Consider the following 24239-nt stretch of genomic DNA (forward strand, 5'->3'; position numbering starts at 1 on the left):
ATGAAACGCAGGAAGTTAACGCGTGTGTTTGGGGGGGAATGTTGTGTATGTAACGCAGGAAGTGTTTCAGAGGTCGCCGGCGAGTGGCTTGTAACGTCCATGTATTTTTTTAATTAAGATTAATGGACACATTCTCGGTTTTGGAGGCAGCTGCGGTGAAATGACGACCAAAGTAAGGGATTTGTTGTCATGTTAGCGTCACCAAATATTGACTTCAAAACAATATCACTTCCACCACACATCGACGCAGTCAGGGAACAGTATCGTCATGCTATTGTAGACTGTCAACTATCAAAACACGATTGAGTATATATTATAATTCTTATAATCCAATGTCATATCGTATTTAAATGAATTTAAAACCTCGTCTCACTCCTGCGCTTACCAAAGGCATGCGGTAAAAGTAAGCATGTGTAATTATTTTAAAACCTCTTCTCACTCCGGCACTTACCAAAGGCATGCAGTAAAAATTTGAGTGTGATGTAAGCTTGGACCTTAAATCCTACTGAATAGCTCTTAATCTTCTTCCCTTTATGCGATTTCAAATTACCGGTATTGAAATCAGCTTCCTCCATTTTGAAAATGATGAGTCACTCGTGACGTCACAAGTTTGACCAGGCGGTAATTATTTTGCAAAGCGAGTTTGACCCGGCAGTAATTCAAGGCAGGCGCATACTATATGCTCTGCGGCAATTCAAGGAAATATGGTAATTGGATTCCTGTAGAGGTGTGTACATTAAGTAAAAATAATTCTAATAATCAAATGTTATAATTTTGATTCCTGTAGAGGTGTGTACATTAAGTTAAAAAAAAAATGCCACTGTCAGACATACTGGACAGTCTGAAGGACAACCCCTACTTTGGGGCTGGTTTCGGACTAGTGGGTGTTGGAACAGCATTGGCGTTGGCCAGGAAAGGAGCCCAAGTGGGGATGGTGTTTTTTCGAAGGAACTACATGATCACCCTGGAGGTCCCCAGCAAGGACAAAAGCTACCACTGGCTGCTGAGTTGGATCACAAAGCACGCCAGGCACACGCAGCACCTGAGTGTGGAGACTTCATACCTGGCCCATGAGAGTGGACGGGTTCACACTCAGTTCGACTTTCACCCGAGCCCCGGGAACCACATCATCTGGTCAGAACTGTTTCACCAGGCGCCTCCCGCCCCTAAATGGCCCAACTTACCGTACTGTCTTCTCCTTTAGGTATGGGACGAAGTGGATCAGGGTGGAGAGGACCAGAGAGAAACAGATGATTGATATGCAAACTGGAACGCCTTGGGAGTCTGTCACGTTTACAGCGTTGGGCAGAGACAGACAGATCTTCTTCAATATCCTACAAGAAGGTAACAGCACTTTTTGAAAAACATTTTGCATACCATTCACAAACCATATAAAAGTTTGTGTAATGCATAGGGTCGAGTATTGAGTATCGATTGGAACCGGGGCTAACTTTCCGATTCTCCCGGAGTCGTTCAAAAGTTTAAATTTCGATTCCTAGTTTCTATACCCAGTCCGCCGACCGGAAGAAGAAAGCCGCTGAACACCAGCGAAGAAGCGCCCACCGCCGGAAGTGTTAGCATAGTTTTCATCCTAGCCTCTGGTGAGGGCGGTCGCATTCTCCGTTCCCTCCTTCCCATTGTGATAGCAAAATTACTTGTACTCGTTTTAATTGATGATGTTCTTTGAACGGGTCGCCAAAAGTTGTTCATTGGGCTCAGGAATGTGACACTTAGCAAGAGATCTATTATCTGGTCAAGCTCTGTCTCCTGTGTCTTTGATGTAACATGTGGACTTTAGTTGACCTGAGCATATGTGTCATCTATTCTTGACCCCCAACAGAGCTAAATTGTTCCCCTTTCCTGAGTGACCCCCACCCCTTCTGGGCAAACGACACCTTCTCCTTCTCCACAGGACTTTAGGTATTCATTCCACTGGTGTACTGTATGTAAATGAGCATAGAGGGTGGGACTTCTGAGAATGTATAATTGTCATGTCAAATTCTAAAGGAGTTAGATAGAACAAGCTGGAACGAACGGATGTGTCGTTCTGGTTTGGTCCCGCTTTGCAAAGCTTGTTATTATTTGTTTGTTACTTTAATAAATCACTTTAAAGCTATTTGTCAGTAGAGGATCGTCTTTAAGAAATTTCCACGACACCTGCTTGCTCTTTGTCTTTGTCCTTGTCTGAACTTTTTAAAAGCCTCTTTCTTTGCGCTGTCCTCTAATCCAAATTTCAATATGAATATGATCAGCTGGATTCTTGACGCTATTGACACAGTCTTTGCGACAAGAAAAAGAGGTTCGGAGGAGCCTGGCTGCCCTGATGGAACCATTGCTCCGCGTTACGTGCGGGACTCCTGGAACTCATGGAGGATCATGTGCCTCTCAGCTCTTTCCATCGAGGACGTCAAAGACATCTACCTATTTGGAGCTGTGATCACGGGGCACTTGCTGTTTGGGCTGGGCATTGCTCTGGTGTATCGACAAATTCGGAAGACGACGGCAGCCACTCAAGGGGCCCAACGGCTGTTCGACGCAATGGAAGGATTGGGTCGGGCTGTGGGAACACAGACTTGTGCAATTTCTGAGTTGAATCGCAAAATGGATCTCATCTTGGAAATGTTTGCAGAGATGGAATAATTAATTGGAACTGAAAGAGATCCAGCATGGACAACAAAGAAGATAAGTCAATATTTTGTCTTCTCGAAGGAAAACAACGTTTTATCTACGATTTGGACTCCCTGAATGGCCTTGCCATGGCACAGGCTGTTCTGAAGGAAATCTCCCGAAGACTCCTCAAAGATAGACGCTTTTGACCTTCCTTTTTGTCAACAACTTCTATAGCCGAACTTTATCGGCCTCAGCCATACAAAAAAATTCACCACCTCTCCCGAGTTAATTGGGCATATACGCACACACATGACCCCGACCCTTGAATCAACACCCTCAACACCGCTTATCTCCTCTGGGGTTGTGGATGGCTGAGCGGCGCTACAGAGCGAACCGCGGGCCCACGCAAACCCTCCCCTCCCTCTGTTGCAAGTTGGTGTGATATATGTATGTTTAATGTGTGCCATGCTATGTGAGGCTTTTTCCTTGGACTCAGGCTAGACCTCTGCTGAGGGTCTAGCCTTGGACTGATGTTTTTTTTACCCCTCCACCTCTCCTAATGTCAAACCTTTTCTTATCTTTTTAAGGAGCGCTGTAACCGGCTGATCCGTTGGCGGTCTCGTCTTGTCTCTCTCCCCCCCTATGTATATATTGGTCCAAAAATAAGGTCAACAATCAACAGGTGTCCATGAGGGAAGGGGGTAGGATTGTCAGACCTTCTCACTGTTTCAAACCCCTGGAGGATATTTTTCCTGCAGGGAAAAGGATTTGAAGGATGGCGGGACTGAAGTCAAGATTAGGATGTCTGGGTTAGAGTGAGTAGATACGTTCAATGCTTTTCTAATCCAATTGTCCGTTCCTGGTCCGCAAATTGATCATAAATTTGCCTTGCTAAGCAAAACGCATTTCCCTCGACGCAAATCCCGTAGGGGTGATGTATGGATGGTCAGCGCCTAAGAGCTACGGCCTACCACCATGACCTTGAACTTTCTTCCCTCTGTTGCTAGATATCTCGAAATGTATGTTTTGATTTGTATATGTGCTTTGCTATGGAGTTTTTTTCTTTGGACTCAGTCTGGACCCCTCCTGAGGGTCTAGCCTTAGACTGATATTTTTTTTTACTCCCCCACCTCTCCCAATGTCACCCTTTTCTCACCTTTTTAAGGAACGCCGTACGTGGCTGATCCGTTGGCAGTCTCGTCTTGTCCCCCCCTGTAACGTATGTCTGCTCTTAGCGGGACTGTGCCGAAAATGTAATTTCAGTTCTGATGTGTCTTGCACATGTTGGAACGGACAAATAAAAATGATTCTGATTCTGATAGCCGAGCCTATGTAGCCGAGCGAGTCAGTCAAGCATGGATAGCGGGCGTCGGCGGTTCGAAAGTGTGGCTTTATTTTACTAAAAAAAAAATGAAATATCGGCGAAATGTAACACGTGCCACAGGACTGTTTCGTGCTTAGGAGGGTGCACGTCGAACATGATGAAGCACCTCCGAGTTCATGGAGTACAAATAAATGCGTGTCTCGTCTTCGACGCGCTGCGCCGACCGTCCTCCTCTGCCTCTTCCTCTGGCTCCGGCTCCGACGCCCAGCCTGGCACTTCGGTGGCAATATATATGCAATAAATAATGTGTTTTGCGGAAACGTTGAGGCAGCTAACAAATTAGCCCGCATATTTTTTTATAGACAATTTACAACCTGTTAGCCAGGCTCCACGATGTGCTCAGCGTACTCCGTTCACCGTAGCGGCAATGGGGAAGATGTCGGTGCCACAGACGGAAGAGTGCCACAGAAAGGTCACTGCACACATAGTCAAAAGATTGCATCCCCTTTCAAAGGTGGAATCTCCAACATTTAGGTTAGTTGAGCAATAACGTTACAGCTAAGCTAATTGATACTGGGCTAAACAGTAACAGCAACATTACATGTTTGTTTATGTTTGCAGGGATACGTTGAAAACTCTCAAACCAAAATACATACAAGCTTCCAGGGACTACCTGTCAAACACATTTAAGAATCAAAATCGAGAATCGTCAGGAATCGGAATCAGAATCGGAATCGTTCGAATTCAAACGATACCCAACCCTAGTTAGGCATTTTAAGTCGTAAAATACGGCAAGTAAGAGGTGGCTAACAATGCTGCTATGGGCGTACTCTCCTCCACCCTTAAAGTCCTCTAAACACACCCAAAAACCGCCAATATTACTCAATTTACATCTCTTGACCTGATTATTAATCAAGTATTGGCAATTGTTATTATAAGCGCTAACGCAGACAAACTATTTTTAGCTGTGCCGTGATGTCAGAGATCTAACTGGCTTATCAGAATCACCATCAGCTTTATTGTCATTACGCAGGGTAACAAGATTGAGGCCATTCCATACAGTGCAATGTGTGCATACAAGAAAACAATGTGTAAATATATAAAAATAAAAATAAAATATAGAAGTGTTTTTTTTACAAATGTACACTATACAGTGGGTGAAATTAATATGTACATGAATATCTACATCAAAAAACAGGGGGGTTGGTGGAATGGGTTTTTGCACCGAAGAGAAGGCAGTTATGAGGGTCAGTGGGGCAGTCCGTTCAGGATGGTTATGGCCCTGGGGAAGAAGCTGTTCTTTAGCCTGTTTGTCTTGGTTTTAATGCACCTGTAGCGCTTCCCAGAGGGCAGCAGGTGGAACAGGTCAGAGCCAGGGTGGGTGGTGTCCGTGATGATGGCACTGGCTCTGTTGAGGCAGCGGGAGGTGTAGATGTCCATCAGAGAGGGGAGAGGGCGGCCGATGATCTTCTGAGCCGTCTTGACCACTCTTTGCAGCCTCCCCCTGTCTGCTGGACGAGCGGTAGAAGGTCAGCAGCAGGTCAGGCTTCAGGTTGTACTTCCTCTTAGGAAGTGTAGCAGCTTATGCTGCTATATTGACATATCATTGCCTCTGAACTGGTGAAACTTTATTCTATATAATGAATCAGGAAGGTTCTGGCCATAAACCGACAAGTTAGTCAACTTTAACGTTCAGCTTAGACCCAATGATGGCGAGATAGACACGAAAAAACGCTTCTTGCGGCACCCTTTTTTTTTTTTTTTTTTTAACCCGCTTGCCTATAACGGCTAATTCTTTATCTAAACTTCGCATCAGTCGGCGTCCCAGTGAAAGCAGACATTGTACAGTAAGTGATCGTTTTATTATGTTCGCAATGTCTTCTTCAGCACTTGGCGATACTGCTACATGTTGCTTAGTGTGTCACTAAAGCTGGATCAGTTTAGCACACAGCTTCTAAAACATGTTGCTCGTCTTCCTTATATTCAGGCTCCAAAATATAAGGTCCTGGATCGTCATTTGTCCCAAAGTAGTCTTTGTTCTCCCTCATGAAGTCTGCAGTGATTAGTAGTGTTGTGGTTGTTTCAGGGAAAAGCGAACGTTGTGATGCGTCTGTCAAATTAATGCGCCGCTGTGTGCTTAAAATGAGCAATGTATGTAAATATTACCTGTTATTATGAATGTAATTGTTACTACATTACGGTACATAGATACTTTTAGCGTGTATATAAGACAATAATGGAGGCTTTTGGATTTTTTTAGAGCGCTTTAAAGGCGAAACAGAGCGACTCTCATTGGCTCCATTGTTAGCTGACTTTTGCTAGTGTTTATTTACTGTTTAGAATGCACACACAAAAAAAAGAAAATTATATGTCTCATAGACAAAATCCCCCAAAAGTGCAGTTCCCCTTTCACTCGCTTACACATTTTTATGTGGGGCGGCATAGCTCGGTTGGTAGAGTGGCCGTGCCAGCAACTTGAGGGTTGCAGGTTCGATTCCCGCTTGTGCCATCCTAGTTACTGCCGTTGTGTCCTTGGGCAAGACACTTTACCCACCTTCTCCCAGTGCCACCCACACTGGTTTAAATGTAACTTAAATATTGGGTGTCACTATGTAAAGCGCTTCGAGTCACTTGAGAAAAGCGCTATATAAATATAATTCACTTCACTTCACTTATGTGATCCTTCCATCATGTTTTTCAGCCAGAGAATTAGCACTGAAGCAGGAGGAAGGACGCACGGTGATGTACACGGCCATGGGAGCAGAGTGGAGGCCCTTTGGGTTTCCACGGCGACGCCGACCCCTCAGCTCGGTGGTGCTAGAGGCGGGCGTGGCGGAAAAAATTGTAGACGACGTGAAGGAGTTCATCGGAAACCCTAAGTGGTATACAGACCGTGGTAAGTGATTCTGTGTTGCAGCCCAGCTTTAAACATAATGTCATTATTCGTGAGCGTGTACGCATATGTTGCGTGTTACACACAGCCTGGCCTTTTGCACAACATATGCAAAATCACACTTAGAAAGATAATCCTCGGTTTCAATTTACACATCCAAATACATTTTTATTTAACAATTTGCTAAATAATAATATGTTGGTTCAATATTAATCAGAATTAGATTTATTGGCTAAATTCACAAGCATGGGAATTGACTTTGATAGACTTTTATTCATCTCACAATGGGAAAATTGTTGTTGCAGTTAGGGCTGGGAAGACATGGCCTTTTTTTAATATCTCGATATTTTTAAGCCATGTGAAGTGAAGTGAATTATATTTATATAGCGCTTTTTCTCTAGTGACTCAAAGCGCTTTACATAGTGAAACCCAATATCTAAGTTACATTCAAACCAGTGTGGGTGGCACTGGGAGCAGGTGGGTAAAGTGTCTTGCCCAAGGACACAACGGCAGTGACTAGGATGGCAGATGCGGGAATCGAACCTGCAACCCTCAAGTTGCTGGCACGGCCGCTCTACCAACCGAGCTAAATCACCCCTCACGTCATGTCATGTCACGATACACGATATATATCTCCATATTTTGCCTTAGCCTTGAATGAACACTTGATGCATATAATCACAGCAGTATGATGATTCTATGTGTCTACATTAAAACATTCTTCTTCACACTGCATTAATATATGCTCATTTTAAACTTTCATGCAGAGAGGGAAATCACAACTAAGTCAATTGACCAAAACTGTATTTATTAAACAGTTATTAAGCAGTGGTACAAACATTCATGTCATTTCAAAACAGAATGTGCAAGATTGTCAGAGACATTTTAAAATAAGCTATGAGTGCACTTTTGTGCATGATGTCACTAAGATGACATATATCAAAACAACACAAAATTAAAGTGCACTTTTTGTACAGAACGCCACTATAATAGTTTAAAACAAATAACGTGCACTTTTGTGCATGATGTCACACAAGATATTTCCATAACTGTCAAATAAAAATGAAGAAATCAAATAGTGTATGTCCTTCGCTATGTGGTAGGTTCCTGCGGACGTTATCTCCTTCTGTTGTTAACTTTTTTTTTTTATACTGTGTTGATGTGGAAATGGTTGCCTCGGCATTTTGTTGGTGTGGCACCGAATGGAGATGTTGGCATGCAGAGTTTCAAGCACTCATTCTCTAACAGGTGAATTTTCAAATGATGCTAAACATTAGCAGGAATGCTACTTTTTGCAGCAACGCTTTTTCCGCATACTTGACAAATTACGGTTGTCTGTTCAACATCTTCCAGCTTGAAGCCACACCACCGCCAGACGGTGGACCCCCTGCTGTTTTTCATGGGAATTAATTTTTCCTTCATTTGTGACCAGATTCGCACTTTCTTTCCCCTTGGTATAAAAACAAGAGGGAAACATTAAACAACACAAAGGACATAAAACACATTAAAGTAGCACAGAGCTGATGCAACCAACTGCCACTTTTTTTTATTGATTGATTGAAACTTTTATTAGTAGATTGCACAGTTCAGTACATATTCCGTACAATTGACCACTGAATGTTAACACCCGAATAAGTTTTTCAACTTGTTTAAATCGGGGTCCACGTTAATCCATTCATGGTACAAATACAATCCATCAGCATAATAGTCATCACACAAGTTAATCATCAGAGTATATACATTGAATTATTTACATTATTTACAATCCGGGGGGTTTGGTTTGGTTGAAATCAGTAAATCAGTCATCAACAATTGCATCGTCAGAGAACTAGACTTTGAAACAGTGTAGGCTTTTTCTACATACAGCAACAAATATAAATGAAATGAATTAAATAATTTTATTTCGGTCAATCAACCATTTTGTGTGATCAGTTTTACAGTACATGTTATACGTATACAATAATGCACATTTACACACGAAAGAAAAGAAAAAGAATGACCAAAAAAGGAATAGGCTGAAGCCAAAGCTTATATTTGCCTATCCTATACCTTCACAGAAGATTAGATTGCCTGGAACATCAACATAAAAAAAAATCAAAAATCAATGGGATGAAAGTAATTGTTACTATATTTTATAATTTTCAATTATTTCACCTTTCAATGTTTTCTTAAACCTTACCAAAGAAGTGCATGTCTTCAGCTCATCACTGAGCTTGTTCCACCATTTAACTCCTAAAACTGTAATACATCTGTATTTTATATTTGTTCTCGCTTTACCTATTTCCAAAAATCGATATCCCCCGTATATGATAGTTTTCTCCTCTTAAATGAAATAGCCTGAGAATACAAGCTGGATGGGGAAAAAAAGCTATAAATGACATTTGACATTGTTTATGGCAGCGTTTCTCAAAGTGTGGTGGGGAATAGAGACATGACAGGTGGGGCGCGAGGAACAGCAGGAAATTTGACTTAAATTTTTTTATTATATTCTTCAATCAATCAATCAATGTTTATTTATATAGCCCCAAATCACAAATGTCTCAAAGGACTGCACAAATCATTACGACTACAACATCCTCGGAAGAACCCACAAAAGGGCAAGGAAAACTCACACCCAGTGGGCAGGGAGAATTCACATCCAGTGGGACGCCAGTGACAATGCTGACTATGAGAAACCTTGGAGAGGACCTCAGATGTGGGCAACCCCCCCCCTCTAGGGGACCGAAAGCAATGGATGTCGAGCGGGTCCAACATGATACTGTGAAAGTTCAATCCATAGTGGCTCCAAGACAGCAGCGAGAGTCCCGTCCACAGGAAACCATCTGAAGCGGATCAGCAGCGTAGAGATGTCCCCAACCGATACAGGCGAGCGGTCCATCCTGGGTCCCGACGAGCGGTCCATCCTGGGTCTCGACTCTGGACAGTCAGTACTTCATCCATGGTCATCGGACCGGACCCCCTCCACAAGGGAGGGGGGGACATAGGAGAAAGAAAAGAAGCGGCAGATCAACTGGTCTAAAAAGGAGGTCTATTTAAAGGCTAGAGTATACAAATGAGTTTTAAGGTGAGACTTAAATGCTTCTACTGAGGTAGCATCTCGAACTGTTACCGGGAGGGCATTCCAGAGTACTGGAGCCCGAACGGAAAACGCTCTATAGCCCGCAGACTTTTTTTGAGCTCTAGGAATCACTAATAAGCCGGAGTCTTTTGAACGCAGATTTCTTGCCGGGACATACGGTACAATACAATCGGCAAGATAGGCTGGAGCTAGACCGTGTAGTATTTTATACGTAAGTAGTAAAACCTTAAAGTCACATCTTAAGTGCACAGGAAGCCAGTGCAGGTGAGCCAGTACAGGCGTAATATGATCAGACTTTCTTGTTCTTGTCAAAAGTCTAGCAGCCGCATTTTGTACCAACTGTAATCTTTTAATGCTAGACATGGGGAGACCCGAAAATAATACGTTACAGTAATCGAGACGAGACGTAACAAACGCATGGATAATGATCTCGGCGTCTTTAGTGGACAAAATGGAGCGAATTTTAGCGATATTACGGAGATGAAAGAAGGCCGTTTTAGTAACGCTTTTAATGTGTGACTCAAAGGAGAGAGTTGGGTCGAAGATAATACCCAGATTTTTTACAGAGTCACCTTGTTTTATTATTTGGTTGTCAAATGTTAAAGTTGTATTATTAAATAGAGGTCGGTGTCTAGCAGGACCGATAATCAGCATTTCCGTTTTTTTGGCATTAAGTTGCAAAAAGTTAGCGGACATCCATTGTTTAATTTCATTAAGACACGCTTCCAACTGACTACAGTCCGGCATGTTGGTCAGCTTTAGGGGCATGTAGAGTTGGGTGTCATCAGCATAACAGTGAAAGCTAATACCGTATTTGCGTATGACGTCACCTAGCGGCAGCATGTAGATGCTGAAGAGTACAGGGCCAAGGACCGAACCCTGGGGAACTCCACACGTTACCTTAACATAGTCCGAGGTCACACTGTTATAGGAGACGCACTGCATCCTATCAGTAAGATAAGAGTTAAACCATGACAGGGCTGAGTCTGACATACCAATTCGTATTTTGATACGCTCTAATAAAATATTATGATCGACGGTATCGAAAGCAGCGCTAAGATCGAGGAGCAGCAACATAGATGACGCATCAGAGTCCATCGTTAGCAATAGATCATTAGTCAATTTTGCGAGGGCTGTCTCAGTCGAGTGATTTGCCCTGAAACCGGATTGAAAGGTTCTTAGAATTTTTTTTTTTTACTACGCTTTCATTTTTTAAACACACCGCAAATCACTTTGTGATTCTGTCTGTGAAATCTGTTCTATAAATAAATGTAAATGACTTATTTTTCCTCTAGGCTTTAAATTTCTAGGTAGGAGCGAAAGTTTGACAGACATAGCAACAGTAACTAATGGGGGCGGGGCTAAGCGGAACAATCTTTCACACGGATGGGTAGCAGGCTAATGTGTGGACCACAATTATACAAAATGGATAAATTTGTTAATCGCACCTCAAAGGTTGTCGAGCCAGAGGCAGCGCCTGCAGAGAAACAAAAATCTGACGGGCTTAATCAACCAAGAAGCCAACCGAAAAGAAAATATGATGGTTATCTTGCTCTTGGATTCACGGCAACAATGGTGGGGGCAGAGGAGAGACCCCTGTGTGTTCTGTGTCTAAAACCGCTAGCAGCAGACAGCATGAGACCCAACAAATTAAAGAGACACCTCGAGACCACACACCCCAATCACGTCAATAAGCCACTTGATTTCTTTCAAAGAAAACTGGCAAGAGTAGTTATTTGATCTATTATTGAACTTGATGCAAGTTATACCACAGCTGCACATTTATTTTATTTATTATTGAACTTGATGTTATTTTATGTTATTGAGTTCGAATGTGGGGCTTCACGGTGGAAGAGGGGTTAGTGCGTCTGCCTCACAATACGAAGTTCCTGCAGTCCTGGGTTCAAATCCAGGCTCGGGAACTTCCTGTGTGGAGTTTGCATGTTCTCCCCGTGAATGCGTGGGTTCCCTCCGGGTACTCCGGCTTCCTCCCACTTCTAAAGACATGCACCTGGGGAAAGGTTGATTGGCAACACTAAATTGGCCCTAGTGTGTGAATGTGAGTGTGAATGATGTCTGTCTATCTGTGTTGGCCCTGCGATGAGGTGGCGACTTGTCCAGGGTGAACCCCGCCTTCCGCCCGATTGTAGCTGAGATAGGCGCCAATGCCCCCCGCGACCCCAAAAGGGAATAAGCGGTAGAAAATGGATGGATGGATGGATGGAGTTCGAATGTATACAACTTGAATGTTACTTGATGTTCAATAAATTTTAAAATGTTAAGCTCGGCATTAGCGTTCTGTTGGGTCGATGGGGGCAGGTGGGGCTTGAAAACTCCCCCTTGTCCGAAGTGGGGGATGACAAAAAAAGTTTGAGAACCACTGGTTTATGGGGTTAGGCGCAATAAGTGTTCAACTTCAGCCTAAACCCTTTCGGTCTGCAACATTTTGGATTTATGAATGTACAACTGTTTGTTTATGTAAAACTGTTTGTTTATTTTGTTGACCACGGACCGACGATCGGTTCGCAGCCTAGTGTGAAAGCGGCCGGAATGAGAATCAGCACCTCCAAATCCGAGTCCATGGTTCTCTCCCGGAAAAGGGTAGAGTGCCATCTCCGGGTTGGGGAGGAGACCCTGCCCCAAGTGGAGGAGTTCAAGTACCTAGGAGTCTTGTTCACGAGTGGGGGAAGAGTGGATCGTGAGATCGACAGGCGGATCGGTGCGGCGTCTTCAGTAATGCGGACGTTGTATCGATCTGTTGTGGTGAAGAAGGAGCTGAGCCGGAAGGCAAAGCTCTCAATTTACCGGTCGATCTACGTTCCCATCCTCACCTATGGTCATGAGCTTTGGGTAATGACCGAAAGGACAAGATCACAGGTACAAGCGGCCGAAATGAGTTTGGGTTTCTCCCTTAGAGATAGGGTGAGAAGCTCTGTCATCCGGGAGGAACTCAAAGTAAAGCCGCTGCTCCTCCACATCGAGAGGAGCCAGATGAGGTGGTTCGGGCATCTGGTCAGGATGCCACCCGAAAGCCTCCCGAGGGAGGTGTTTAGGGCACGTCCAACCGGTAGGAGGCCACGGGGAAGACCCAGGACACGTTGGGAAGACTATGTCTCCCGGCTGGCCTGGGAACGCCTCGGGAACGCCTCGGGATCCCCCGGGAAGAGCTAGACGAAGTGGCTGGGGAATGGGAAGTCTGGGCTTCCCTGCTTAGGCTGCTGCCCCCGCGACCCGACCTCAGATAAGCGGAAGAAGATGGATGGACGGACCGACGAATAATAACAAACTAAAACTAAACAAGGACTGCACCCTGTGTAAATAAACAACAAAAAAACCCCATCTCAACACCCACTTGCACCGCGGTGGCCTATGCGGTGCTCCACGCCAGAGACAGGAACAGACCCGACTCAGCAACCAAGAGAGCCTGCTCCGTCCTAGGCGGCCTACTAGCTCTCGCTCAATGTCCATTCAATGTCCAGTCCTGCGCACATGATCGAGAATCCGTCCAGGGAGACCGAAGTGTTCGATACATGCTCCGTGAAGCCCGTCCATCCCGATGACACCCTATCCTCCTCTGCATGTTCTCCGGTCCCTCCACACGGACTCCGGTGTGAGAAAGAGCTGGCAGAATCAGAATCAGAATAGTTAGTTTTTTTATTGCCATTGTTTGGTGCAATCGTGCAACATATAACACAGAATAGAATAACATGAGCTGTAACTGAGCTATCAGATCTTGTTATTGTTCATGTGTCTGGCCGAGGGGAAAAAACTGTTCAGGTGGCGGGAGGTGTGGGTCTGGTTGGACCGTAGTCTCCTCCCTTAAGAGAGAGGGGAGAATAGTTTGTGTCCAGGGTGAGAAGACTCAGCTGCGATCCGACCCACACGCCTCCTGGTCCTGGAGGACAACAGGTCCTGGAGGGATGGGAGCTTGCAGTTTCTCAGCAGCACGAACGATGCTGAAGACACGGCCAGATTCGAAAGATTACCAAAAATCATTGCACAGGCCAAGAAAGCGCAGCCCCAAAAAGGCCCGAAGTTAAGGCAAAAAACACAGGAAAACAAAAGGGAAACACGAGCACAGACACGACAGCGGCGCTATCTTGGATAAAAAAATAATAAAATTAATTATTTTTATTTTATTAACAGGGAAGTCTGGGCTTCTCTGCTTAGGCTGCTGCCTCCGCGACCCGACTTCAAATAAGCGGAAGAAGACGAATGGATGGATTATTTTATTTTTTTAATTTAATGAAATATTTACATAGTTTTAATAGAAAAAAATGAAGGTAATGGCGAGCAGAAAAATAGTTATTTGATCTGTTTTCCTTCAAATACAACTCATTTTCAGCTTGGCGCTGTTCTCGCGTTCCTATTTGTTTGTCATACTTCCGGCTCCGTCAGTCAACTCGTTCCCGGTTGGTTAGGATCTGGTTACGTCATGGCAGTTTGAGCTGAACTTAATATTTGATGTTCACGTGCAACTCAGATCTATTCATCAGTTATTCTATGTTTATATAAAATAGTTTGGTAAATAGTGTCCAGTTAGTCCATTAAGGCTCGGCTAATTAAAAGAGGACGGATTCATCCAAATACCGCTATTAAGTGTCCGTATCGGATCGAAATGTTTCTATTTTTAAATGTATAATTGTCTTTGAAAATCGGGGAGTAAGCATTGGGCAAAGGGGTCTTTGGGAGAAAAATGTAAATTAATTAGGGGTGGGCAAATTACTGCGTTAATTATGAGTTAACTCATCAATCTATTAACGTTGACAATTATTTTATCGCACATTTGCGTATGTTGTTTACATGCTTTTATTTTGTTAACGCCTTTTCTTAAGATGGCGTCGCCCGGCGTCGAGGGGCTCTTGGTAAAGATGGAACATTTGGCAAAAATACCAGACAATTCTGCAAATTTCATGGCTGGCTTACAGCGTGGTCACTCCGGGATCACTTACGACCGCCAGACAATTCTGGATGTGGATGGATCGGGCCGTTTTGGACTGAATGACGCGTGCTTGCTAGACCGGCTAGCTAGCATGGGAATACTTTGCCGTCTACATCCAGCGGCCTGTGAAGCAGCGGAGTATATGTGTTGTCTGTCTATTTATGAATAATGCCGACGAAGAGTGTTGGCTGAGTTCTTAACGTTTGCTTTCAGAGCGTGCATATCACAACATACAAGATGCCGTCATGGCGACACAACCTATACCGGGCTACCGCGCATGCTCGTCACTCCTGTTGCATGCTGGGTAGGGTAGCTCTTTTATTCCCTGGCTCATAACATCACAATATAGTACCATGTATATGATGCGTTCAGTTTATCAAAGCACCGACCAAACAATCGGAAAATTCCCATCATATCAATTCCTAGATATGGTCTTAATTATTTTAAGTGCACCACGCAGAATAAACACAACATTATTAATATTGCTACTACAGATAATTTGATCAAAAATTCCCTAAAACAGCCCACTACCTATAATATAGGTTTTTTAAACATAAGATCCCTGATAAAAAAAAAATGTTTCTGCTGTTACCTCAGAAATTGCCTGTTCAGATGTTATGATTGTGGCTCAGAGATTTGTATGTAGATTATATTTATTTTCCATAACAAACAGGATAACTTAAATACCCTGGCAGTGGTAGTAATAAGCTTAAATGTTTGCATTTACATTTTTTGAGTTGATTTTCATAAAATATGCTATTTAACTCCACATCATCTGCAGATGATGTGGTCCTGATGGCTTCATCTGACCGGGATCTTCAGCTCTCGCTGGATCGGTTCGCAGCCGAGTGTGAAGCGACCGGAATGAGAATCAGCACCTCCAAGTCCGAGTCCATGGTTCTCGCCCGGAAAAGGGTGGAATGCCATCTCCGGGTTGGGGAGGAGACCCTGCCCCAAGTGGAGGAGTTCAAATACCTAGGAGTCTTGTTCACGAGTGAGGGAAGAGTGGATCGTGAGATCGACAGGCGGATCGGTGCGGCGTCTTCAGTAATGCGGACGTTGTACCGATCCGTTGTGGTGAAGAAGGAGCTGAGCCGGAAGGCAAAGCTCTCAATTTACCGGTCGATCTACGTTCCCATCCTCACCTATGGTCATGAGCTTTGGGTCATGACCGAAAGGATAAGATCATGGGTACAAGCGGCCGAAATGAGTTTCCTCCGCCGTGTGGCGGGGCTCTCCCTTAGAGATAGGGTGAGAAGCTCTGCCATCCGGGAGGAGCTCAAAGTAAAGCCGCTGCTCCTCCACATCGAGAGGAGCCAGATGAGGTGGTTCGGGCATCTGGTCAGGATGCCACCCAAACGCCTCCCTAGGGAGGTGTTTAGGGCACGTCCAACCGGTTGGAGGCCCCGGGGAAGACCCAGGACACGTTGGGAAGACTATGTCTCCCGGCTGGCCTGGGAACGCCTCGGGATCCCCCGGGAAGAGCTAGACGAAGTGGCTGGGGAGAGGGAAGTCTGGGTTTCCCTGCTTAGGCTGTTGCCCCCACGACCCGACCTCGGATAAGCGGAAGATGATGGATGGATGGATGCTATTTAACTGCCACTGTTTAACAAGGACTGATTTAAATTGTGTTTGCACAACGAATGTTTTGGCGCTTTTGTTCATGTGGGGGAATATTCCAATAAAGGTGCACTACACACTACTTTTGAATTCATTACTGGGCTTTGCGTATACAATGCAGTTAATCGCGATTAATCAGAGAAATAGTGCGATTAACTTCGATTAACATTTTTAATCGTTGCCCAGCCCTAAAATGAATAGTGAAGTGAATTATATTTATATAGCGCTTTTTCTCTAGAGACTCAAAGCGCTTTACGTAGTGAAACCCAATATCTAAGTTACATTCAAACCAGTGTGGGTGGCACTGGCAGCAGGTGGGTAAAGTGTCTTGCCCAAGGACACAACGGCAGTGACTAGGTTGGCAGAAGCGGGAATCGAACCTGCAACCCTCAAGTTGCTGGCACGGCCACTCTACCAACCGAGCTAAACCGCTCCGGTTTAGCTGGGTTTAGCAAAAAACAAAATCCATTAGATTTTGCTTTTTGATTTGATATTTTACACTATTGACTTAGTTTGCATGTTCTCCCCGTGACTGCGTGAGTTCCCTCCGGGTACTCCGGCTTCCACGAACCACCAAAAACACGCACCTGGGGATAGGTTGATTGGCAACACTAAATGTGAGTGTGAATGTTGTCTGTCTATCTGTGTTGGCCCTGCGATGAGGTGGCGACTTGTCCAGGGTGTACGCCGCCTTCCGCCCGAATGCAGTTGAGATAGGCTCCAGCCCAAAAAGGGACAAGCGGTAGAAAATGGATGGATTGATGGATGCTATGAAGTGTGTTTTTATCAGATTATTTATCAGATTATTCAATTAATTTAACAAACTAACCTATGATCAGTAAAATAATCTACAGCTTTAATTTATTTCTTAATCTGTCTTTTGCTTTTGTTTCCACAGGCATCCCCTACAGAAGAGGATACCTGTTGTATGGACCACCAGGATGTGGAAAAAGCAGCTTTATGTTCGTGTGCTATTATTTAAACATTTCTCTCCTTTTGGATCAAATTGACTTCTCCTCCGTGACCCGTCTTCATCTATGTTCATATTCTCTTATTTTTTTGTATTCCAGCACGGCTCTGGCTGGCGAGCTGGGCTACAGTATCTGTTTGATGAGTCTGAGTGACCGCTCACTTTCCGACGACCGTCTGAACCATCTGTTGAGCGTGGCACCGCAGCAAAGTATAATCCTGTTGGAGGACGTCGACGCCGCCTTCGTCAGCAGAGACCTTCTCGCCACAGAAAGTACGTTATGGAGGCATTTTGCAATCGTCTTGATTCTTTACTACTGACCCTCGGTTTCAAGCTTGACTTTTAAATCCCATTTGCTTGCGCCTCACAGACCCGTTGGCCTACCAGGGAATGGGAAGGCTGACCTTCAGTGGCCTGCTGAACTCTCTGGATGGAGTGGCTTCCTCTGAGGCAAGAATTGTATTCATGACCACCAATTTCATTGACAGGTAAGTCTTTGCCACCAGAGGGCGCCAAATTTTAGTCTTTGGAAGGTGAATCAGTGAAAATAGGCTAAACCTAATTAATAGATATTAGAAATACTTACAAAATACAATAAAATAATAAAATAAAAAAAATACTAATTATTACATTATTATTAGTAATATTAATATTAATAATTTAATCACGGTGGCAGAGGAGTTAGTGCGTCTGCCTCACAATACGAAGGTCCTGCAGTCCTGGGTTCAAATCCAGGCTCGGGATCTTTCTGTGTGGAGTTTGCATGTTCTCCCCGTGAATGTGTGGGTTCCCTCCGGGTACTCCGGCTTCCTCCCACTTCCAAAGACACGCACCTGGGGATAGGTTGATTGGCAACATTAAATTGGCCCTAGTGTGTGAATGTGAGTGTGAATGTTGTCTGTCTATCTGTGTTGGCCCTGCGATGAGGTGGCGACTTGTCCAGGGTGTACCCCGCCTTCCGCCCGATTGTAGCTGAGATAGGCGCCAGCGCCCCCCGCGACCCCAAAAGGGAACAAGCGGTAGAAAATGGATGGATGAATTTAATCAAAGAAAAAACATCCTCAAACCATGAATAACAATTCACTGATTATTTTATAAACTCATACTTGACAACAATTATTATTGAGTTAAACAATTACCAAGTGTTCTCATAATAGTTCTTGTAAGCATGTATTTAAATATACAATATTTATATGGAATACAAAGTCAATTATTATTTTATTGGTCTGTATTTTTCCAACACACGTGCTAAAAGTGTTACCTGCATTTTTTGGGGGGAATTTTGCCTTTCATTCACAATCCTTAAATATAAGACAAGAACACATCTAGTTTTCTTTTTTTTTTATGCATTCCAACTCGTAAAAAAACGTTAGCAAAAGTCAGCTAAGGATGTAGCTAATAAGAGTTGGTCTTTTCCACCTATAAATCGTACTTCTTTCTTGAATTCAATTGTGTTTTTCATTTTCTTTATGAAAGACCAGGCACTCGCAACTTTTTGGGCCCCATAGTGCCTTATTTTGCAGCCATACTCAATAAAAAAACAAAAAAACAATTTTGGCCTATTTATAAGTAAGTCCGCCCTGTCCAGGGTGTACGCCGCCTTCCGCCCGATTGTAGCTGAGATAGGCACCAGCGGCCCCCCGCGACCCCAAAGGGAATAAGCGGTAGAAAATGGATGGATGGATGGATAGGTAAGTCCTGCAAGCAGTTCTACAAAAAAATAACATTGCATTTTGATATATTTCCAAAGCTAAATAGCTCTTAGTTGTATAAGTATTTAGTTTGCTCCTAGTGGCATGTAGGAGCTTTACGGGCTATAGAGGGCCTCTGTCTTTAAGCCACACCCACCAAATTTTTAGAATAACAAATTATTTGTATGTATATTAGCCACACCGGACTATATCCCGCAGATATATACCGGTACGAAATCATTTGTAAACGGCTAATCTAACGAAACAGGAGTCATCGTCGGCTATCTCTCCAATCTGTTAAACAGACTCAATAAGTTCACGGTGACGTTTGGATGACTTTACAAAACTGAAACTATACAAAAAGAATGCAATTGTCACTTAATAATACTAACACATACACTCGTAAACGTGTTAGTATTTCCGCTAATGTAGTCAAGCTTGACTACATTATGAAAGCATGTACAAATATGCGTAAATATACTCCTACAGACATCACACGTGAGAGGGTTTAGTAAATAAGAATTGTTTTAGTTGTATTGTAAAACTTGGAAACGTTCTTTGGAGTGATGAATGAAGAATCCATACGAGTAGAAAATCTATGGACAATACTCAAGGTTAAAGGAACGAAAGAGGAAGTACAGTACAGCACCTGCAGTGAAGGAACTCGTCCAAAAGATGGCGCCATAGTGCCAACAATAACATACCTTTTCAATGTCTGTCGGTATAATATAAAAGCTATCTGTGAACATTTTTTTAATTCAAGTACCCCCTAATCAGAGCAAAGCATTTTTGGTTGAAAAAAAGAGATAAAAAAGTAAAATACAGCACTATGCCATCAGTTATTAAATTGTATAACAGTGCAAAATATTGCTCATTTGTAGTGGTCTTTCTTGAACTGTTTGGAAAAAAAAGATATAAAAATAACTAAAAACTTGTTGAAAAATAAATAAGTGATTAAATTATAAATAAATATTTCCACACATAGAAGTAATCATCAACTTAAAGTGCCCTCTTTGGGGATTGTAATAGAGATCCATCTGGATTCATCAACTTCATTCTAAACATTTCTTCACAAAAAAAAAAAAAAAAATCTTTAACATCAATATTTATGGAACATGTCCACAAAACATCTAGCTGTCAACACAAAATATTGCATTGTTATATATTTTTTTCACAGTTTATGAACTTACATTCATATTTTGTTGAAGTATTATTCAATAAATATATTTATAATTTTTTTTTTAATTTGTTGCTATTTTTAGAACATTTAAAAAAAAATCTCACGTACCCCTTGGTATACCTTCAAGTACCCCCAGGGGTACGCATACCCCCATTTGAGAACCACTGAGATAGATCGATCGAATGAACCAACGAATGTTCGTTCGTTCGTTCGAACTAACTAACTAACTAACTAACTAACTAACTAACTAACTAACTAACTTTATTGATTCCTTCAGGAGAATTCCCTCAGGAAAATCAAAATTATTAGCACAGTTTTAGAGTCAACAGATAGATAGATAGATAGATAGATAGATAGATAGATAGATAGAAAGTACTTTATTGATTCCTTCAGGAGAGTTCCCTCGGGAAAATTTAAATTATTAGCTCAGTTTTAAAAGTAACAGGATTTAAAACGTAAGACAAAAATAGAGACTTATAGACCGTGAACTACGTACAGATGACTATAAGTATGTAACTTGCCAATAAGACCTTTCAAAATTTTTGGGCAGATGTGAGAATAATGAAATTCTTAACCATTCTCAATGTATCTAAAACTTATATCGTTGACGTCTTTTCACTGACGGCCGTTTTTGTGCTTGTCATGTGTGCATCTGCAGGTTAGATTCGGCTCTGATCCGACCCGGCCGCGTCGATCTGAAGCAATACATCGGACATTGTACGCACTGGCAGCTAACGCAGATGTTCAGACGCTTCTATCCGGACGAGCCCGTCTCTGAGGCGGAGCGTTTTGCAAAGTGTGCGCTCTCTGCCCAAACGACCATCAGCGCCGCTCAGGTGCAAGGGCACCTTCTCTTGCACAAAACGGACCCCGAGGGATCGATAAGCAACGTTGCCAAAATACAAGAATGACAGGACTGGAGGTTTTTGTCATTGAATAGAACCTTTTTTTAAAAAAAAAAAGTGAAATGAACAACACTGTAGCACATTTATTTGAAAACATATGTACCATTACCAAAGACTCGACTTCTTATTAAAGTTTAAATGTACCGCATATTTCGGAGTATAAGTCGCTCCGGAGTATAAGTCGCACCTGCCAAAAATGCATAATAAAGAAGGAAAAAAACATATATAAGTCGCACTGGAGTATAAGTCGCATTTTTGGGGGAAATTTATTTGATAAAATCCAACACCAAGAATAGACATTTGAAAGGCAATTTAAAATAAATAAAGAATAGTGAACAACAGGCTGAATAAGTGTACGTTATATGACGCATAAATAACCAACTGAGAAGGTGCCTGCTATGTTAACGTAACATATTATGGTAAAGAGTCATTCAAATAACTATAACATATAAAACATGCTATACGTTTACCAAACTATCTGTCACTCCTAATCGATAAATCCCAAGAAATCTTATACGTCTAGTCTCTTACGTGAATGAGCTAAATAATATTATTTGATATTTTACGTTAACATGTTAATAATTTCACACATAAGTCGCACCCCCGGCCAAACGATGAGAAAAACTGCGACTTATAGTCCGAAAAATACGGTATTCATTTTTTGTTCATAATTGAAATCAGTTGAATCGTGCAAAACGTCACGCTTTAAAGAGGAATTCTTAATCATGGCCCTCGACATACAGTTGTACGTTCCTACAGGTATTGTAACATTGTGAACTGAAATCAGCTTCAAATTAACTAGGAGATATCCCCTTGTTAACAAGTGATTTATAGTAACATAATAAAACATTTCTCCATCCACTTGTGAAACGTGTTTGAAGAGAAATACCTTGTATTTAATGTAAATACTGTAATAAAATCATTTTGACCATTAGTTTATTGTGGGATGTGCATTAACAGTGACTTCCAATACTTGAGTCACAATACGATAGTTTTGCATCATTCTACATAATTCACTGATAAGTTTAAAATGCGTCTTTAAATACAAGTTTTATATATATGTATGTATATATATATATATATATATACACACACACACACACACACACACACACACACACGTACACGCTAGACCAGGGGTCACCAACCTTTTTGAAACCAAGAGCTACTTCTTGGGTACTGATTAATGTGAAGGGCTACCAGTTTGATACACACTTAAATGGCCAGAAATAGCCAATTTGCTCAATTTACCTTTAATAAATAAATATCTCTATATATATCTATATATATATAGATATATATATAACAAAATGGGTATTTCTGTCTGTCATTCCGTCGTACATTTTTTTTCCTTTTACGGAAGGTTTTCTGTAGAGAATAAATGATGAAAAAAACACTTAATTTAACGGTTTAAAAGAGGAGAAAACACGAAAAAAAATAATTTAATTTTCAAACTGTTTATCTTCAATTTTGACTCTTTAAAATTTAAAATTCAACCGAAAAAAATGGAGAAAAACTAGCTAATTCTAATCTTTTTGAAAAAAATAAAAAAAATTATGGAACATCATTAGTAATTTTTCCTGATTAAGAATAATTTTAGAATTTTGATGACATGTTTTAAAAAGGTTAAAATCCACTTTGAAATAAGATTTAAATTTGATTCCACAAATTTTCTAGATTTGCCGGAATCATTTTTTGAATTTTAATCCTAATAAATTTGAAGAGATATTTCACAAATATTCTTCTTCGAAAAAACAGAAGCTAAAATGAAGAATTAATCTAAAATGTATTTATTATTCTGTACAATAAAAAAACAAAAAATACTTGAACATTGATTTAAATTGTCAGGAAAGAAGAGGAAGGAATTTAAAAGGTATATGTGTTAAAAAATCCTAAAATCATTTTTAAGGTTGCATTTTTTTCTCTAAAATTGTCTTTCTGAAAGTTATGAGAAGCAAAGTAAAAAAATTAATTAATTTAATTAAACAAGTGAACACCCAGTCTTTCAAATATTTTCTTGGATTTTCGAATTGTATTTGAGTTTTGTCTCTCTTAGAATTAAAAATCTCGAGCAAAGCGAGACAAGCTTGCTAGTAAATAAATACAATTTAAAACATAGAGGCAGCTCACTGGTAAGTGCTGCTATTTGAGCTATTTTTAGACCAGGCCAGCGGGCTACTCATCTGGTCCTTACGGGCTACCTGGTGCCCGCGGGCACCGCCTTGGTGACCCCTGCACTAGTCTAACAATTTACTGGACAAACTAAGTCAAAGAACATCCATCCATTTTCTACCGCTTGTCCAAAGAACAATGTCAATCAATCAATCAATCAATGTTTACTTATATAGCCCTAAATCACTAGTGTCTCAAAGGGCTGCACAAACCACTACGACATCCTCGGTAGGCCCACATAAGGGCAAGGAAAAACTCACACCCAGTGGGACGTCGGTGACAATGATGACTATGAGAACCTTGGAGAGGACGAAAGCAATGGATGTCGAGCGGGTCTAACATGATACTGTGAAAGTTCAATCCATAATGGATCCAACACAGTCGCAAGAGTCCAGTCCAAAGCGGATCCAACACAGCAGCGAGAGTCCCGTTCACAGCGGAGCCAGCAGGAAAACATCCCAAGCGGAGGCGGATCAGCAGCGCAGAGATGTCCCCAGCCGATACACAGGCAAGCAGTACATGGCCACCGGATCGGACCGGACCCCTTCCACAAGGGAGAGTGGGACATAGGAGAAAAAGAAAAGAAAAGGCAGATCAACTGGTCTAAAAAGGGAGTGTATTTAAAGGCTAGAGTATACAAATGAGTTTTAAGGTGAGACTTAAATGCTTCTACTGAGGTAGCATCGCGAACTGTTACCGGGAGGGCATTCCAGAGTACTGGAGCCCGAACGGAAAATGCCCTATAGCCCGCAGACTTTTTTTGGGCTTTGGGAATCACTAATAAGCCGGAGTCCTTTGAACGCAGATTTCTTGCCGGGACATATGGTACAATACAATCGGCAAGATAGGATGG

The 24239-nt window shown here is 42.2% G+C and overlaps 1 protein-coding gene across 1 annotated transcript; it reads left to right on the forward strand.

The window, feature by feature from the left end:
• The first annotated feature begins 2 nt into the window (after window positions 1-2).
• LOC133564227 (mitochondrial chaperone BCS1) lies at window positions 3-22148 on the forward strand. The gene is made up of 7 exons (XM_061918383.1): window positions 3-1134; window positions 1205-1344; window positions 6636-6830; window positions 17367-17430; window positions 17539-17711; window positions 17809-17926; window positions 20968-22148. The coding sequence occupies exons 1-7, from the start codon at window positions 815-817 to the stop codon at window positions 21218-21220; spliced, it is 1263 nt and encodes a 420-aa protein (XP_061774367.1). The 5' UTR covers window positions 3-814; the 3' UTR covers window positions 21221-22148.
• The last annotated feature ends 2091 nt before the right edge of the window (window positions 22149-24239 follow it).

Source organism: Nerophis ophidion, linkage group LG13 (genome assembly GCF_033978795.1).
Source record: "Nerophis ophidion isolate RoL-2023_Sa linkage group LG13, RoL_Noph_v1.0, whole genome shotgun sequence".
NCBI classification, from domain to species: domain Eukaryota; kingdom Metazoa; phylum Chordata; class Actinopteri; order Syngnathiformes; family Syngnathidae; genus Nerophis; species Nerophis ophidion.

What these genes read in the sequence shown, in the direction of transcription:
- LOC133564227 (XM_061918383.1), top strand. Translation starts at nt 815, where the DNA reads ATGCCACTGTCAGACATACTGGACAGTCTGAAGGACAACCCCTACTTT. An exon ending in AGACCTTCTCGCCACAGAAA is followed by an intron (nt 17,712 to 17,808) that starts GTACGTTATGGA and finishes TGCGCCTCACAG; the next exon opens with ACCCGTTGGCCTACCAGGGA. An exon ending in ACCACCAATTTCATTGACAG is followed by an intron (nt 17,927 to 20,967) that starts GTAAGTCTTTGC and finishes GTGCATCTGCAG; the next exon opens with GTTAGATTCGGCTCTGATCC.